This window comes from Staurois parvus, unplaced genomic scaffold, assembly GCF_062004578.1.
Source record: "Staurois parvus isolate SC_StPar_1 unplaced genomic scaffold, SC_StPar_1.0 ptg000013l, whole genome shotgun sequence".
Classification (NCBI taxonomy): domain Eukaryota; kingdom Metazoa; phylum Chordata; class Amphibia; order Anura; family Ranidae; genus Staurois; species Staurois parvus.
In genome coordinates this window covers 15,516,838-15,534,438 of record NW_028317809.1, presented here as the reverse complement: position 1 = coordinate 15,534,438, position 17,601 = coordinate 15,516,838, and the positions used below count along the sequence as shown (strand labels likewise).

General features: G+C 42.1%; 1 protein-coding gene across 1 annotated transcript in view; it reads left to right on the top strand.

Moving 5' to 3' along the window:
- CCNI (cyclin I) overlaps window positions 1-17,601 on the top strand; it is a 59,286-nt gene that overhangs the window by 6,973 nt on the left and 34,712 nt on the right. Inside the window, exon 2 of the mRNA XM_089676122.1 lies at window positions 7,382-7,538. Coding sequence (XP_089532248.1) covers window positions 7,425-7,538 — 114 coding nt within the window. The 5' untranslated portion in view covers window positions 7,382-7,424. The remainder of the gene's footprint in view (window positions 1-7,381; window positions 7,539-17,601) is intronic.

Below are 17,601 nucleotides of genomic sequence, written 5' to 3'. Positions count from 1 at the left end.
ACATCACCACCATCAATCCCGCCCCGCAAGCCAAAGTCCTTGGGGTCATTCTGGACTCTAACCTCTCCTTCCAACCTCATGTCAAATCACTGACAAACACATGCAGGCTCCACCTCCGCAATATCGCCAAAATACGCACCTTCCTTACCCCAGACACCGCTAAACTACTTGTGCACTCCCTGATTATCTCACGCCTCGACTACTGCAACTCCCTCCTCACCGGCCTACCCCAGTGCAAACTCTCCCCGCTTCAGACCATCCTGAACTCAGCTGCCAGACTCATCCACCTCACCAGCCGCTCCACCTCTGCCACCCCCCTCTGCCTCTCCCTCCACTGGCTCCCTATCGCCCAACGCATCAAATTCAAACTACTCACTCTGACCTACAAAGCCATTCACAACACTGCCCCTAACTACCTCACCGACCTGATTCCCAAGTACCACCCTACCCGTACCCTTCGCTCTTCACAGGACCTCCTTCTATCTTGCTCCCTGGTCTCCTCCTCACACGCACGTCTGCAAGACTTCTCCAGGTCCTCCCCCATCCTCTGGAACTCACTACCCCAATCCATCAGACTGTCACCTTCCCTCCTCACCTTCAGGCGCTCCCTGAAAACCCACCTCTTCAGGGAAGCCTACCCCACCCTCACCTAACTGCTGCTCTCCTTCATTCCTCCTACCACTCCATCCCCCACAGCCACTTCCTCCTGTACCACTACCCCCTCCCTCCCAGATTGTAAGCTCGAAAGAGTAGGGCCCTCTTACCCCTCGTGTGCTGTTCGTAGCTGCTGTAATGTTTCATGTATTGTCCCCCCCTCTATTGTACAGCGCTGAGCAAACCCTTTGGCGCTATATAAACTCAATGTAATGTAATGTAATAATGGGATACAACAGTGTTTGCATTCTTATCGCATTGCAGGAAACTTGTATTGAAAGCTGCCCTTGCTGACGTCTTGCCTCAGCACTTTGCGTACTGACCTGGAACAAGTATGCAAATGATTTCTGCCTTTTTTTTTTCCACTAATTACTCCAGCTTACGTGATAGGTTTCAGGTAGGTGGTAAAAACATGAATCAACTGCCTGTTTATATCATCCCTTTGCCTCCTGGATAAATGAGGCCTACATTTCCTGAGCAGCATACATTAGTGAAATTAGTGTATAAGCCTGGCAGCCAGGAATCTAGCATTTTCAGGAGGTCACCAGGCTCGTTCGTCTTATTTACCTCATATTTACAAATGAGCTAATATGCATTGTTTGCCCCCAAGGATGGCGTCATGCGGTCGGTGTCCTGGAGACAACACGCCAGTACTTTTCTTCCAAAACCATCCATGCTGTATCAGTAGTGACCCATTCATCTCCTTTTTTTTCTTTTTTTTTTTTCTCGTATTATCCTGCAGTATGTCGCATGTTAATGCAAATTGGTTGCCAGTGCACCTCTAGTAGCATGTTGTGTTTTTTTTTTTTTGTTTTTTTTTTTCAACCATGTGTTGCTGAGCATTAAAGCACTCGACAATGTAGTTCTGATCATTAGTGCCATTCAGAATCAATGGCAGCAAAAGGCTGCCATGTGTGAAAATCTGGCCTCAACAATAAAGTTTATAGCCATACAATAAATGCATGGGAATGCATAATATGCATTCCCGTATTTTTATTGTATGACTATAATGTTTTTTTTCACCTGCCTTATGCCTGCTATATATGTCTGATCTACAGTACCTTGCAGTAATACAGTCATTAAATGACTGCAAGTTAGATCAATAGACATATTTGTAGGCCTGAAGCTGGTGAGACAAGTCCACCTTCAGAGACACTGCAAGCATGCACCTCCAGCCCTGGGCTTACTGTGTCTCGGGGGAGAGGGGGTAAATTGTTTAGGAGGGTCTCTTTAATGTACTGCGAAGCTTGAGACTGTCGGCTATCTGCTAGCCAGTAGTTGGGCTGCTTTCACACTGATCTTCTGTATCTTCCTTGGAAGTGGAAGAAAAATGCACAACCATTAAATCCTATGGCTCTCTTCACACTGGCCAGTTGTGGGTCCATTGTGTTTTTCAAAATCCTGCTTGCTGCATTTTTAGTGTGGTTAAAAAAAAAAACACACCTTCCCATTGAAATGAATATAAAACATAGTAAAAAATGCACCCACAGTTGTGTTTTTTTTTTTTTTTTTTTTGTGTGTTTTTTTGAGCCCCGTTTTCACAGGTGCAGAAAGCACCAGAAATGCAGTAAAAACATGGCAAAAATGCATATACGTATTTACCGCATTTTTGAAAGGGAACAATGTGAAAGTAGCCTTAAAAAGCACTATGAGACTACTTCCCATTACCTTTGCGGTTGCTCCCCCACTAAATGGATCAGCAAGAAGTTGTGCAATCACTGCATCTTTGATTCTACAGCCTTCTGGTTCACCGAAAGTTTAGTGAAAGTTGTTTCTTCACTTGGGTGATTCTGCCTTTGATGTGTTGAATCACCCACCTGACCTCACCAACAGTAATTACTGATTTAAAAAAAAAAAAATGTATTTGCATTTTAAGCCCCCAATGCGATTTGACAGTTCAAAATCGCATGACAAGTCGCACCCTATTTGTGCCTAAGGAACCATTCAAATTGGTGAGAATCTGACTTTGTGGTGTGGCCTAGAAAACGGGTTCCTGCACTATTTTTGCTGATTTCAAGTGCGACTTGTATAGACATCTGTGCATCATGAAGACTTACAGATGTCAGGCAAGATGCAATCAAACCCCCCCTCCCCTCCCCCCAGCACGAACACAGTCATTGGCTCGTTCAACAGAACCGGTCGTGAGATTGGCTTCTGTCAGACATGGAGGTGTACACATGGGCTGAATGTCGGTCGGTATCTGCTGTACCTTTTTAATTTCAGACGACATGCAGCACAGTGGCTAAGTGGTTCGCACTTCCACCTGGCAGTACTAGGGTTGTTGGTTCGAATCCCAGCCAAAGCACCACCTGCTTGGAGTTTGCATGTTCTCCCTGTGACTGCGTGGGTTTCCTCCGGGTACTCCGGGTTTCTTCCCACTCTCCAAAGACATGCTGGTAGATTAATTGGATCCTGTCTAAATTGGCCCTAGTATGTGTATGAATGTAGGTTAGAGACCTTAAATTGTATGCCCCTTGAGGGGGGGGGGGTGTGTGTGTGTGTGTGTTTCACTTCTGGTTTGGAAACCCATTAAAGGATATGTACGGTATATTGAAACCCTTTTTATTTATTTGAGTTTTAGATTTGAAAGAATTGGAAGCTTTGTCTGGTTTTATTGCTGTCGATATTCCCCTCTGGGTAAAATCTATCTATTTGCCTTAGTGACCATAAGTTCAGTTGCTTTTGGCCAAATATCATAGTAATCCATAAACACCTGATTTTTTTTTTTTTAATTAGGTGATTATCTCTTGAGGTTTGCCAAATTTCTGTAAAAGATTAAACAGTTTTTTTTTTATTACATACATTCACGTGATATAAATATTTCATCATGCTCGTATGACAGTCAGCTCGTAGTATATAGGCCACGAGTAAAAGTAAAACCTATAACTTTTTTGCCTTAATGCAACGGATGTTGTACAACAACTTAATTGTAGCAGATAATCTTCAAACACAAGAGCTAGATGAAGATTAGGCTGAAACTTTCTTTTCTTAAAGATAATAAACCCTTACATAAGCCTGCTGACGTGACTAGCCTCAGGTGATACAAAGAGATGAATTAAATTCTCTTTCATAAGCTGTACCTGTTTATCTGCAGTCTTCTCTTCTCTACAGCTGAGTACACAGTTTAGATGGTATTTCTTAGCTTCTAGGAGTTGGGGGATATGATGTCATATACTGCACAGAGCTGAGTGTAAACTGAGACATGAGTGGAGGGAATGGCTGCACCCCCCTCCACACTGACTCATAGGGAAAAATGCACAACTGAGGCTGTAAAACGCATGCTGTGTGCTAGGGGGAGGTGGGGCCATCTCCCAGGATTTCCTGGTGTCAGGGAAAACTGTCAGAAGTAACTCATGCAAATTTTAGAGGAAGGAGAGAGCAGACAGAAACTACAGTAAGTACACAGTATATACAGAAATGCTTTATTCGTTTTGAATTTAAGATCTTTACAACCAATTTAAATAGCACACCAACAGTTTACATAACTGCATCCGCTTCTTTGATGTCATACATTGTTTTGAAATTACTGGTAGTATGAACGTGCCCATACCAAAGTGATTTTTGGGCATCAAATGTAATCATTCGGTAATCAGACAGTGTATGGGTTAACCTGACATCCCGAAACCAACTCCAAACTGCTACAATATGAAGCAGGGGGGAAAATGTTTCAGTGCAGCTCTTGAAGACGTTCATATTGCACTTGTTCTTATAGGGTCTGCATCCAAGACCCAGTTTTTAAGGGTGTCCTTGTTTGCCCTTGTATTTATAGCTTGGAGCCTTGTTTACCCAGAAGCTTTTTTTTTTTTCTGAAGTGTTCTGTCCTGCAGCACAAACCATTTGGTAGTAATATATATTATACCTGTAATGCATCTTTTGCATAAAACAGGTTCTCTTTAATGTTTTCCTCCCCAGCAGCACATACTCATGTTTGCTTTGCACCCCTGATACCAATTGTCTGCCAGGACAGAAGAAAAATACCCAGTATGTGTGGGCACAGAGGAGCTTCGACTTGTTCCTCTTCCTGTCATGTGACAACACAGGCATTTGGCGCTTGTTCCATTGCTGTCACACGAGGGTTGAAAGAGGTTTGCTAGACCTGTGTAAGCTCCGTCTAGAGCACATCAGAGCTTACATTTCCTACCTCCAGCAGCTGAACAGAGTAACAGGGGAGCAGTAAAGGTTAGTATATGCTGCTGGGGAGGAGGGATTAAAGGAGAAGTGTAGGAATACTAAAATAAGCCCAACATGCATACTTGCCTTGCCTGCTGCAGCATCAGTCCCATGCTGCAGCTGTCCTTTGCCAGCTCTAAGCCTCAGAATTAAGCAATCACGTGACCGATGATCAGTTTTCAGGTCCATTCTGCCTGTAAGGCATCTGGTTGTATTTTCCGGGTCCCTCCAGAGTCTGGAGCAGTTCTGTGGCATCAGCCGACAGTTGGCTTTAGCCTGCTGTTGGCTGATTCTGGGTCACAGGGAGGAGCAAATAAGTGCACTCCTGCAATCCAGAAGACTAGTGTGGCCATGAGAGCTTTGGTCATTCTTCTCTTTTAAAGCAAACCTTTTAAAGCAAACCTGTTCCTTAGCCACGCATGGCCAAATTACAGTTTTCCTTACACTGATCCAGGAATTTTTCTCTTTCATCTAACAATACTTGGGCATAGAGACTTTAGCATGTTTTCTTGTTCCGTATCTAATGTCATAGCTCCCTAGATAGCAGCTGTGAAAAATCTGTGTAGAAACTGACTTGGTGCTCCGATGATTGCAGAGTAAGCTTGTGCACAGCAAGTCTACCTGAATACAGTCTCATCATCCCTATTCTCCCAATTGCTTGTAATTCATATTTATCGATTGTGTTCAGTTTGAACTAGTTCAGCTTAAATTTGTGCTGCATTTAACTTCTATCCACCTAGGCATCACATTTCTGAGCATTTTTTTGGGTGTTTTTGTACAGTGTTTTTTCAAGTGTTTTTTGAGCTTTTGGCATTTTAATAATAGCCAGTAGGGAAAATATCATGTTTCATCATTTATTGCTAAGTGTTTCAGCTTTTTTAGCTTTTCTATCCGCTTTTATTTATTTTTATTCATTTATTTTTTGTTAGGGTAAGAGGTTAGATTTAAGGTTAGGATTAGCTGTTGGAGTTGGGGGTTAATATTTTTTAATTGTCATTTGTTAGGGTGTTCATTTTTTATTTATTATTATTATTAATAATTTTTTGTTTATTTTTATTAATAAAATAGGTTTACATTTTTGTTTATAGGGTTAGGGATGAAGGTTAAGGGTTAATTATTCAATTTTATTTAGTTATGATTATTTTTATTTATTTAAAATTTGTTTATTCATTTATTTTTTTAATTTTTTCATTTAAGCATAAATACGCTCCAAAAACTTGTGAAAATGTGCAAAAATGCACAAATTGCGCTTTTCCCATTTATTTATTTTGATCTAAAAACGCTAAAAAATTTGCAAATCTGTCCAATTTGAGCAACAAAATAGCTCCAGAACTTGTTTGAGCTTCAGGCATTTGGCTTTAGGCGACTTGGAGTGGAGATGTGAACCATCTCCATTGAAAGATTTTTTTCTCAAGCATTTTGGAGCTTTGAGTTACAAATCGCTCAGGTGTGAATGGGGCCTTAGAAGTAGCTATGTCTGCCCATGTGTTTTTTTTTTTTTCTTTTCTTTTTTTTACTTTAAGAATTAAATAAGGTTGACTACATTCACTTTAAGTACATCTGTCACTATGTGAAAGTAACTAAATGGACTTCATAACTCAAAAGTAGGCTCCCTAAGGCCGTGTCTCACTTGTAATCATGTCGCTGGTGAGTTGTAAAAGCTGGGTTTTGGAGCTCTAGGGGCACTCAAGATGCTGCCTGCATGTACTTGAGGGAGCCTGCTTTTTCGTTCAGAAGCCAGTCCAGCTTTCACTTAGTGATTGGTGTTGTTTGTAGCTGAGTACACAAGCTATCATTGAGTGCACAGGCTAAAATATAGGCATTAGATAAATGGAAAGCATAGAGATGAGAGCTTGAAAGCTGTATTCTGAATATTCGGGTGAACTGCATATGGAAAAACGCTCTAAAAACAGATGTGAATGGAAGGTGTATTGACTGTCTATTTTGCTGTAAAATTCCTTTAAAACACACCATATTTCACAACAAAGAGAAGGGAATATCGATAATCTGATGTCATGAGGAGATAGGTTTGTAGGGATGCTGTGAGGCTCATTCTCTAACATAATACTACTTCATTGGCAGAGAAATCTAAAATGAGAGAAATGTGCAAGGCGTTTTTTTTTAGCTCATTGCCTGGGTTAAAGGATGTTACCATCTGGGGCTAGGACTTATTTATGTTAGCTAGTAGTTTTTTACTGGTTTATATTCAATTGCTTTAACGAGAACAAGAGTATATGTTGTTCAAATAGCTTGTTGCCTCCTTCCAGTTTTTTTTTTTTTTCCGTAATGCATTGTGTAAAGAAGGTTTGCGCTATGTGTTTGGTCTTCCTTAGTTTGGCCATACACTGTCCTGGGTGTCTGACAATAGAAATCTATTGATTTCTTCATCCACACTAATTAATGTGAATGGAGGAATCTCCTCTGCTTGCTATTCTCTGACAGCCAGCAACTGCACATAAGTAGTACCCTTGTCATAGATTTTCCCTAATATGAATATTCTGTGTAGGCAATGTGTTTTAAATATTATTTAAAGAAAATCCATCTTTTTGTATTGCAGGTAGCTGTATCTGGTTGGGTGGCAGGCGTATCCAAGGGGTGCCATGAAGTACTCTGGGCCCCTGGAGAGCCAGAGACTGTCCTTTCTTTTAGAAAGGGCAGTCTCTAGAGAAGCCCAGATGTGGAAGGTGTGCGTGCACAAGACCCCAACCAACCAGGTAAGATATTGGTTTTTTTTTTTTTTCAAATGAAAAACAAAACATATTTTATGTTTAAATATCCCTTCCTGTGCTAAAACAGGAAATGTGTACTGAAACTCTGTGGTTTACAGTTTTTTGCTGTGGCTATGTACACTCATTGGCCACTTTATTAGGTACACCCCTTCAATTGCTTGGTAACACAAATTGCTAATCAACCAATCACATGGCAGCAACTCTTCAAATGTAGAAAGCAGAATGGATTGTTGTTCTGTACTTTTTTGATAGCAATGTGTGTTTGTGTTTTTTGTACTTTAGCAGTACAATACTGTTCTTGGAGCAACATACACTCATTGGCCACGTTATTAGGTACACCTGTTCAATTGCTTGGTAACACAAATTGCTAATCAGCCAATCACATGGCAGCAACTCAGTGCATTTAGGCATCTAGACGTGGTGAAGATGACTTGCTGAAGTTCAAACTGAGCATCAAAATGGGGGGAAAAAAAGGGAATTTAAATGACTTTGAATGTGGCATGGTTGATGGTGCCAGATGGGCTGGCCTGAGTATTTCAAAAACCGCTGATCTACTGGGATTTTCACGTACAACCATCTCTAGGGTTTACAGAGAATGGTCCTAAAAAGAGAAAATATCCAGTGAGTGGCAGTCGTGTGGCAGAAAATGCCTTGTTGATGTCAGAGGACAATGGGCAGATTGGTTTGAGATGATAGAAAGGTAACAGTTACTCAAATAACCACTCATTACAACAAAGGTATGCAGAATACCATCTCTGAATGCACAACACTTTGAACCTTGAAGCAGATGGTCTACAACAGCAGAAGACCACATCGGGTGCTACTCCAGTCAGCTAAGAACAGGAAACGGAGGCTACAATTCTCACAGGCTCACCAAAATTGGACGATCGAAGATGGGAAAATGTTGCCTGGTCTGAGTCTCGATTTTTAGCTGTGGCATTCAGATAGTAGGGTCAGAATTTGGCGTAAACAACATGAAAGCATGGATATATCCTGCCTTGTATCAATGGTTCAGGCTGGTAGTGGTGTAATGGTGTGGGAGATATATTCTTGGCACAGTTTGGGCCCCTTAGTACCAATTGAGCATCGTTTTAAACCTCAGAGCCTACCTGAATATTGTTGCTTACCATGTCTGCCCCTTTATTACTACAGTGTACCCATCTTCTGATGGCTACTTCCGGCAGGATAATGCACCATGTCACAATTCACAAATCATTTCAAACTAGTTTCTTTAAGGTGACAATCAGTGTACTCCAATGGCCTCCACAGTTACCAGATTTCATTCCCAATAGAGAACCTTTGGAATGTGGTGGAACGGGAGATTTCGCATCATGGATGTGCAGCCGACAAATCTGCAGCAACTGCATGATGCTATCATGTCAATATGGACCAAAATCTCTGAAGAATGTTTCCAGCATCTTGTTGACTCTATGCCATGACGAATTAAGGCAGTTTTGAAGGCTAAAAGGGGTCCAACCTGGTACAAGTGAGGTGTAGCTAATAAAAGTTGCCGGTGAGTGTAATTTAACATAGATTAGCACTCTGAGAAGAGTTCACCATTAGAAAAATAAGACTCTTAAGTCATTCAGCATGCTGAGAATGCAGCTGGCAAAGGTGGATAAAAGTTGGAAAATATGCTTGTCTTACCCTCAGCTTCCATACTAGAGTGAGTCACTGCACAATCTGGTGAGATCCTGGGAAGGCTGGGTATCTTGCATCTTATGAGAAAATGCTACAGCACAGTGCAGGAGTGTCTTCAAAGTTCCCAAGATCTTGCCAGAAGGATCAGTTAGGCAAGTATATTTTCTAACTTTTTCCCACAATTTCTTTTTTTTTTTTTTTTTTTTTTTTGAAAGCTTTAATGCTGTAAATTTAGCCTTTTAGTGCAAGGTGTGCTTTAAAGTCTAACCTGTTATAATGAATTGAATTCATCAAACAGAAGTGCCTACATGGGTACATGTACCACCAGTTGTACGAGGGAAGACACCATGCACAGGCATCAGTATATGCGTTCAACTATGAGGGGGCTGAAAAGTTCTCGGCCTGACCAAGAAGGAAATGAGCTAGAGCAACAAAACTTGCTTGCTAGTCTCCCCTAAGTTCAACACAGTTAGTACATTGGTTCTCTGATTTCTTTAACCCTTCCATAAAATAAAATGATTTTGTCTGCTCTGTCAGAAACTGCTCTTCTGTGACCTCTGAAGCTGTTGAAAATGAAAATAGGTAATAATGAGATGAAGCAAGATCTATTGAAAAGGGTGGGGGTACATTATATGCACTCAAACACTAAATCCTTGAAAACATCCAGTGTCTTGCCTGACTTGTGTGAGGGTACATTGTCTTGCAAACACCTCGCACCCTTCATTCAATTACCTGCAACAATTGAGAAAATGGAGCTCTAATCCTCCTAATTGGCATAATATCATCTGTAATTATCACTATTTTAAAACTACAATAACAAAATTGGTGTTACATATTGGGAAAGGGGTTGAGCCAAGAACTTTTCAGCCCACCAAACCCCCCCCCCCCCAGTAGCTTCAAAAAAAATTCACTAAGTGATTGGAGGCAATGAAGGATACCAAAAACCTGACATAGCATAAGTGCAGACAAAATCCCGCAGGAAATGTCTGTCTTCAATTTGTATCCTGACTTTCATCTGTGACCAGAGGTGGGAATGCAGTATAGTAGAAGGAACATCTCTAGAAAGTCTCCCCAGTTCAATGCACCAGATATGCAGGCAGAACATTACAGTAGTTCACAACAGGTATGATTTTTTTTTTTTCCAGAATGCCCTCTTTTATGGTTGACATACTTCACCCAAATGATGTGATGGAGTACAGTTAGACATTTTCAGTTTTTAGTTATATAATTAAATGTTTAGTGAAAAACAGTTTATAAACAAACTATTTTTAACTCTAAACGCTAGAAAGCAAATTATCAAATTTGCTATTGAAAAAATTGCATACAATTTTTTTTTTTTTTTTTTCTTTTTAAAAAACACAATAACTCAGTGTGCTTGCATACTTTAGATTACTTTATTTAAATTACTTTTAATAGACAAGTGTGGTAGCATTACTTCATAATGCTGCAAGATATTTTGTTTGGCTGTAGCATTAAGGTATATGGATTGTGTCTAAAGGAGAAGTAGGGCCAAAGCTCTTTTGACCCTACATCTCCTCTGGATCACAGGATTGCACTTTGTTCTGCACTTCTGTGACCCTTTTTCAGCTGATGTCTCAGGGCTGGTACAGGTTCTGGAAACATCCCAACTTTTAAGTCGGGATCAACCCAGATGACTGACCGGCAGCTGACTCAGCCTCAGCGAGCCGCTGAGAGCCTGAGACAGTGAATCCTACCACCTCCACAGCCTGGCACTCCAGGGGCAGAGCGAAGAGCTGGTGACTGACCGGCTGTGCACCTGGGAAGAACTGGACGTTCAGAAGTCTTTGATCGCTCAGTTCTCGATTGTAGAGGTGGCAGGGGACAGATTCAGCATGAGATTGATGCTGCACCCATTTAAGTGAATATAAATGTGTGTTTTTTGTTTTTTTATAATCCCATTAAAGTAGATTTAAACCCTAGCTGGGACAGAACATTGTCACCCTTTAACAGGAAGTTCAGGAAATGGTTATGTAATAGACCAAGATTTACTTTTGAAATTACCTTAACAAAGTATAGTGTATGATACTTTAGTAATTGGGTTTATACATAGAAGAAGGCAGGATTGGAGCCCTGGCTGGGCTGATGAGGTTGTTTTACCTTCAGAGATTATAGTTCTCCTTTTATCCTGAAAAAACAGACACTGCATAATTGGGTACCTAATTAGGCAAGCGTTTCCATTGTTTTCTTAGGTATTATATGTTTTACATTATAATGGCACATGCATATACATGTCTTCCACAGTTATATGCTGATTTTATAAGTAGACTTTTGGCATTCCACAAGACTAGACCAAGTCCAATTTATGCACAGTTGTTATGAGGAAATGTTGGTCACAGCATATTCAGAAACATCAGCTTTTTTCAAATATAAACAGGCATATCCCTTCAGCAAAAAGTAAGTTGCAGAGTGCAGTAACATCTTGCAGTTGGTAAGACTTTGGGGTTGTTTTAATAAAACTGAAGGGTGCAGCTGTGTATGGTAGCCAGTCAGCCTCTAACTTCAGCTTGTTCAGTTAGGCTTTGACAATAAAATTGAGCAAGTTGATTGGTTTCTGTGCCGAGCTGCACCATATTTTGCATTCTCTAGTTTTAGTAAATCAACCCCTTTGCCTTTTAACCACTTGCCTACCAGGCACTTATACCCCCTTCCTTACCAGGCCAATTTTCAGCTTTCAGCGCTGCCGCACTTTGACAATTGCGCGGTCATGCAACATTGTACCCATATGAAATTTTGATCATTTTTTTCTCACAAATAGAGCTTTCTTTTGGTGGTATTTAATCGCCACTGGGCGCTTTACTTTTTGCGCTATAAATTAAAGTGCAAAAAATTTGAAAAAAAAAAAAAGTTTCTTTGTTTCTATTATAAAATTTTTCAAACAGGTATTTTTTCTCCTTCACTGATGTACGTTGATGAGGCAGCACTGATGGGCACTGATAGGCGGCACTGATAGGCAGTACTAATGAGGTGGCACGGATAGGCGGCACTGATAGGCAGCACTAATGAGGTGTCACGGATAGGCGGCACTAATATGCAGCACTGATAGGCAGCACTGATAGGTGACACTGATGATGGGTACTGATAGATGGCACTGACTGACATCACTGCTGGGCACTGACTGGCGGCACTGACTGGAACAACCGCTGGGCACTGACTGGCGGCACTGACTGGAACAACCGCTGGGCACTGACTGGTGGCACTGACTGGCAGCACTGCTGGGCAGCACTGGTGGGTGGCACTGCTGGGCAGCACTGGTGGGTGGCACTGCTGGGCAGCACTGGTGGGTGGCACTGCTGGGCGGCACTGGTGGGCACAGGTGGGTGGCACTGGTGGGCACAGGTGGGTGGGCACAGGTGGGTGGAACTGCTGGGCACAGGTAGGTGGCACTTCTGGGCACAGGTGTGTGACACTGCAGAGTGGCACAGGTGGGTGCACTGCTGGGCGGAGCTAGTGGGCGCACTGCTGGGCACAGGTGGGCGGAACTTGTGGGTGGCACTGCTGGGCACCGATCATCAGGGCACTGATCATCAGTGGCCCTGATGATCGGTGCCGATCCTTGCTCTGACAACTGCCGGTTCTCGGCAGTACTTTCCTCACGATCTGACAGCGTGAGGAAAGTGCAGCCGAGAACCGGCACTTGCATTTCCCTGTGATCAGCGTGTCATTGGACACCGCTGATCACGTGGTAAAAGGCCGGTATGATCGGCCTTTTACCACATCTTGTGATCAGCTGTGTCCGTAGGACACAGCGATCACGGAGATCGCCGGGTGCGCGCCCCCTGGGGTGCGCAGGAGAGCGCGTTCTGGGGGGACGTCATATGACGTCCACTCAGAACTGGCCGGCCGCAGTTTAGCCGTCATTCGGCTATCTGCGGTCGGCAACTGGTTAATGGAGGTAATTTTGGTAATTGGAATCTGATTGGCCACTGTGGAATACTGCATTTCCATAAAGCATGAATAAACCCATCAATTTAGGAGTTTCAAAAACCAATTACATTCCAGGCATGCTGGGAATGCTAACTGTCACATTTGTATGTGCTCTCAACCAAACTGTCAAACCATTAAATGGCTGGTGTCATAACTGATCATATATACAGTAAGATGGCAGTTGCAAATCAAACCGAGACTAAGATGGCACCTTCCTTGGCTGAAATGGGCTATGAGGGTTCATTTCTGCTTTAATGAATAATTCCCTCAGTTGCCAGGGGTGTACCATTGTTTAAAGAAAACATGTATTGTATGCAGCTTTAAATGACCAATTCCAAGGCTTGGTTTTGTATGCCTTCTTTTATTCTTATTCCATCACCCCAGTCGCCACGGGGCACTCCCAAAAGTCCTTTAAATGGCCTCATAGTACAGTTAGGAGGTCAGCGCAGTAAGTCAGTACAGGAAAGATGTCTTTGAGGCTTCCAATTACCTTGACGGGTTTGCTGAAAGCCATCTCAGGCAAAAGGGTAAACTCTAGGAGCCACAAATTATTTGAGTGGTACATAGAAGCTGTGCTTAATTCCTCTTCTATCTTTTTGGGTCCAGTTAATAAATATTTTGTTTGTGGTTGGCTGGGGATATTCCAGTTATTGGTTGATAAAATGTTAAGTTTCCTTTAGAAAAAAAAATTGAAAAGCTTTACATTTATTTGTATAATGCAAAATGTGTTAAAGACATCATAAACTGTTGGCCTCGCTTTACGCTATGAATCGCACAGGAACGCACTGCGCATTCCTATGCGATTCAGTCCGGTGCTATTTGAGTCAATGCATTTCGAATGGACTTGAATCAGACTGCATCTCACCAAAGATAGTGAATGCACTACTTTTGGGAATGCACTGCAACGTTTGTACCATTCGATCTGATGCAGGAAAACGCCCTGTGTTGGGGGGTGTCGTTCACATTGACACCCACTGCAGACCATGTTCTAGTGTAAACCTAGCTTGAGTAAAGACTTGGTAAGCTGCATAAAATGTTAGGGTGCACTGTATTATTATGTCCTGTTATAATGTATAAAAAAGTAATACAATCTAGAAACCAAAGATACATGTATGGAGCTAACACATGATTGTGTAAAACAGACAAAAAAGTGAAAGATTTGAAAGTAGGGAGAGAGATATTATTTTCCTACATGTTTAACCTAAGGCAGGAGAAGATAACTGGTTTTCCCTGCTAGGAAAACTTTTTTTTATCCAGCAAAACGGGTCACAATTGCAGGCAATCAGAGGACACGGTAAGGAAGTGGTTGTGGTGGTTTCAGAAATTTATTATGGAAAACTATACACATGCTTTGCATTTTTTACTTAGCAGAACCTCCTGCAGTATGATATAATGAAGATGAAAAAGTCCCAGCAGTAAAAGAAAAGTGGTCTCGCTGCCAGATAAAAAAAAAAAGGGGTTTTGTTAGAAGTCTACTAACCAACAAATGTCTTACTAAAAGAAATGTATTAGATGTATGCATCGTCGCTAGCAACTGACACACACACACACACACACACACACACACCTACCTCAAAAACATTAGAGGAACACTTTGAAAACACATCAGATCTCAATGGGGAAAAATATCATGCTGGATATCTATACTGATATGGATTGGTTACTGTGTTAAGAACGTAAGGATGCCCCATCGTTTGATGGAAATGAAAATTATCAACCTACAGAGAACTGAATTCAGAGACACCCTGAAAATCAAAATGAAAAAAATGATGCAGCAGGCTAGTCTATTTTGCTGAAATTTCATTACAGAAACTCAAAATGGTACTCAGTACTTTGTATGGCCTTCATGTGCTTGTATGCATGTCTGGCAACACTGGGGCTTGCTCCTAGTGAGAAGACAGATGGTGCCCTGGGGTATTTTCTCCCAGATCTTGAATAGGGCATCACTGAGCTCCTGGACAGTCTGAGGTGCAACCTGGTGATGTCGGATGGACCGAAACATGATATCCCAGAGGTGTTCTATATGCTCAGGGTGAACCTGCTCTCATCTGTGAAAAGCACAGGGCACCAGTGATAGACCTGCCAATTCTGGTGTTCATTGGCAAATGCCAATTGAGTTCTGTGGTACCGGGCAGTGAGCACAGGGCCCACTAAACGACGCCGAGCCCTCAGGCCACCCCCATGAAGTCTGTTTCTGATTGTTTAGTCAGAGACATTCACACCAGTGGCCTGCTGGAGGTCATATTGTAGGGCTCTGGCAGTGCTCATCCTGTTCCTCCTTGCACAAAGGAGCAGATACCGGTCCTGCTGATGGGTTAAGGATCTTCTATGGCCCTGTCCAGCTCTCCTAGAGTAACTGCCTGTCTCCTGGAATCTCCTACATGCTCTTGAGACTGTGCTGGGAGACACCGCAAACCTGGCAATGGCACCTATTGATGTGCCATCCTGGAGGAGTTGGACTGCCTGTGCAAACTCTATAGTGTCCAGGTATCGCCTCAGGCTACCAGTAGTGACACTGACTCTTGCCAAATACAAAACTAGTTAAAAACAGTCAGAAAAGATGAGTAGGGAAAAAAATGTCAGTGGCCGCCACCTGTTAAATCATTCCTGTTTTGGGGGATCGTCTTATTGTTGCCCATCTAGTGCACCTGTTGTTAATTTCATTAACACCAAAGCAGCTGAAACTGATTAACAACCCCCTCTGGTACTTAAATGACCAGATCCATATCCCAGGAGTTTAACCGGCACAATTTTCATACTTTTGGCTCTGTATGCCACCGGAATACATTAAAATGAAACCATCTTAATGAATTTGAAGTGAAGACATTAAGCTTTAATTCAAGGGGTTGAACATAAATATCAAGTACAAATTTTATAAACTGCAGCAATTTTTATACAGTCCCTCCATTTTCAGGGTAAAGAAAAAACAGATGGCACACACACCTAGTGCATTATCCAAGGTTTATTGAAAGGAGTGAAAGATAAAAACACTCACAGACGAAGCATGTATCTAAAAAGCATTGCAAAATGACGATGGCCACAACGGCAGGCAAGCTGTTCCCACTGTCAGTTCGGTCAAATGGCTGATGCGTTTCGGGGACGAATCCCTTTCCTCAGAGCTAATGACCAGCATCTGATGCAGATGTGTAATGCATGGATAATGGGAGCCTTGCTGGTGATGCCTGCTTTTTAGATATTAGCTTTGTCTGTGAGTATTTTTATCTTTCACTCCTTTCAATAAACCTTGGATAATGCACTAGGTGTGTGCGCCATCTGTTTTTTCTTTATCTAGTGGCTGATCTCCCCGTCTGAGGAGGATTGCACCCCTGAAGCATTTCCTTTTGGTTGTCGCTGTCCTGGTTCCCTTGGCTTCCCCTTTTGGCTGTGCATATCCTGAGGCGCCGGAGAGTACATACGATATCTCCTCCATTTTCAGGGGCTCAAATGTAATTGGACAAATTAATATAATCATAAAATGTTCATTTTTAATATTTTGTTGAGAATCCTTTACTGGCAATGACTGCCTGAAGTTTGTTACCCATGGATATTACCAAAGACTGGGTTTCCTCCTTTCTGATGCTTTGCCAGGCTCTAACTGCAGCTGTCTGCAGTTGTTCTTTGTTTGTGGGTCTTTCTGCCTTTTTAGTTTTGCCTTCAGCAAGTGAAATGCATACTCAATTGGGTTGAGATCAGGTGATTGACTTGACCATTGCAGAATATTCTACTTATTTTCCTTCAAAAGCTCCTGGGTTGCTTTTGCAGTGTGTTTTTGGATCATTGTCCATCTGTACTGTGAAGCGCCGCCCAATCAACTTTGCTGCAATTCACTGAATCTGGTCTGACTGTATATCTCTAAACACTGCAGAATTCATCCGGCTGCTTTTGTCTTCTGTCACATCAATAAACACCAATGACCCAGTGCCACTGGAAGCCATGCATTGCCATGCCATCACATTGCCCCAATCTTGTTTTACAGATGATGTTGTATGCTTTGAATCGTGAGCTGTTCCAAGCCTTCTCCACACTTTTCTTCTTCCTGTCATTTTGGTACAGATTATTCTTAATTTCATCCGTCCAAAGAATGCTTTTCCAGAACTGGTCTGGCTTTTTTAGATGTTTTTTGGCAAAGTCTAATCTGGCTTTTCTATTCTTCAGGCTTGTGAATGGTTTGCACCTTGTGGTGAATGCTCTGTGTTTGCTCTCATGAAGTCTTCTCTTGATTGTAGACTTTGACAATGATACTCCCACCTCCTGGAGAGTGTCCTTCACTTGTCTGGATGTTGTGAATGTTTTTTTCTGTACCGTAGAGCGGATCCTGCGATCATCCACCACTGTTGTCTTCCATGGACGTCCATGTCTTTTTATGTTGCTGAGCTCACCAGTGTGTTCTTCTTTTCTCAGAGTGTACCAAACTGTTGATTTGGCCAGTCCTAAACTTGCTGCTATCTCTGATGGATTTTTT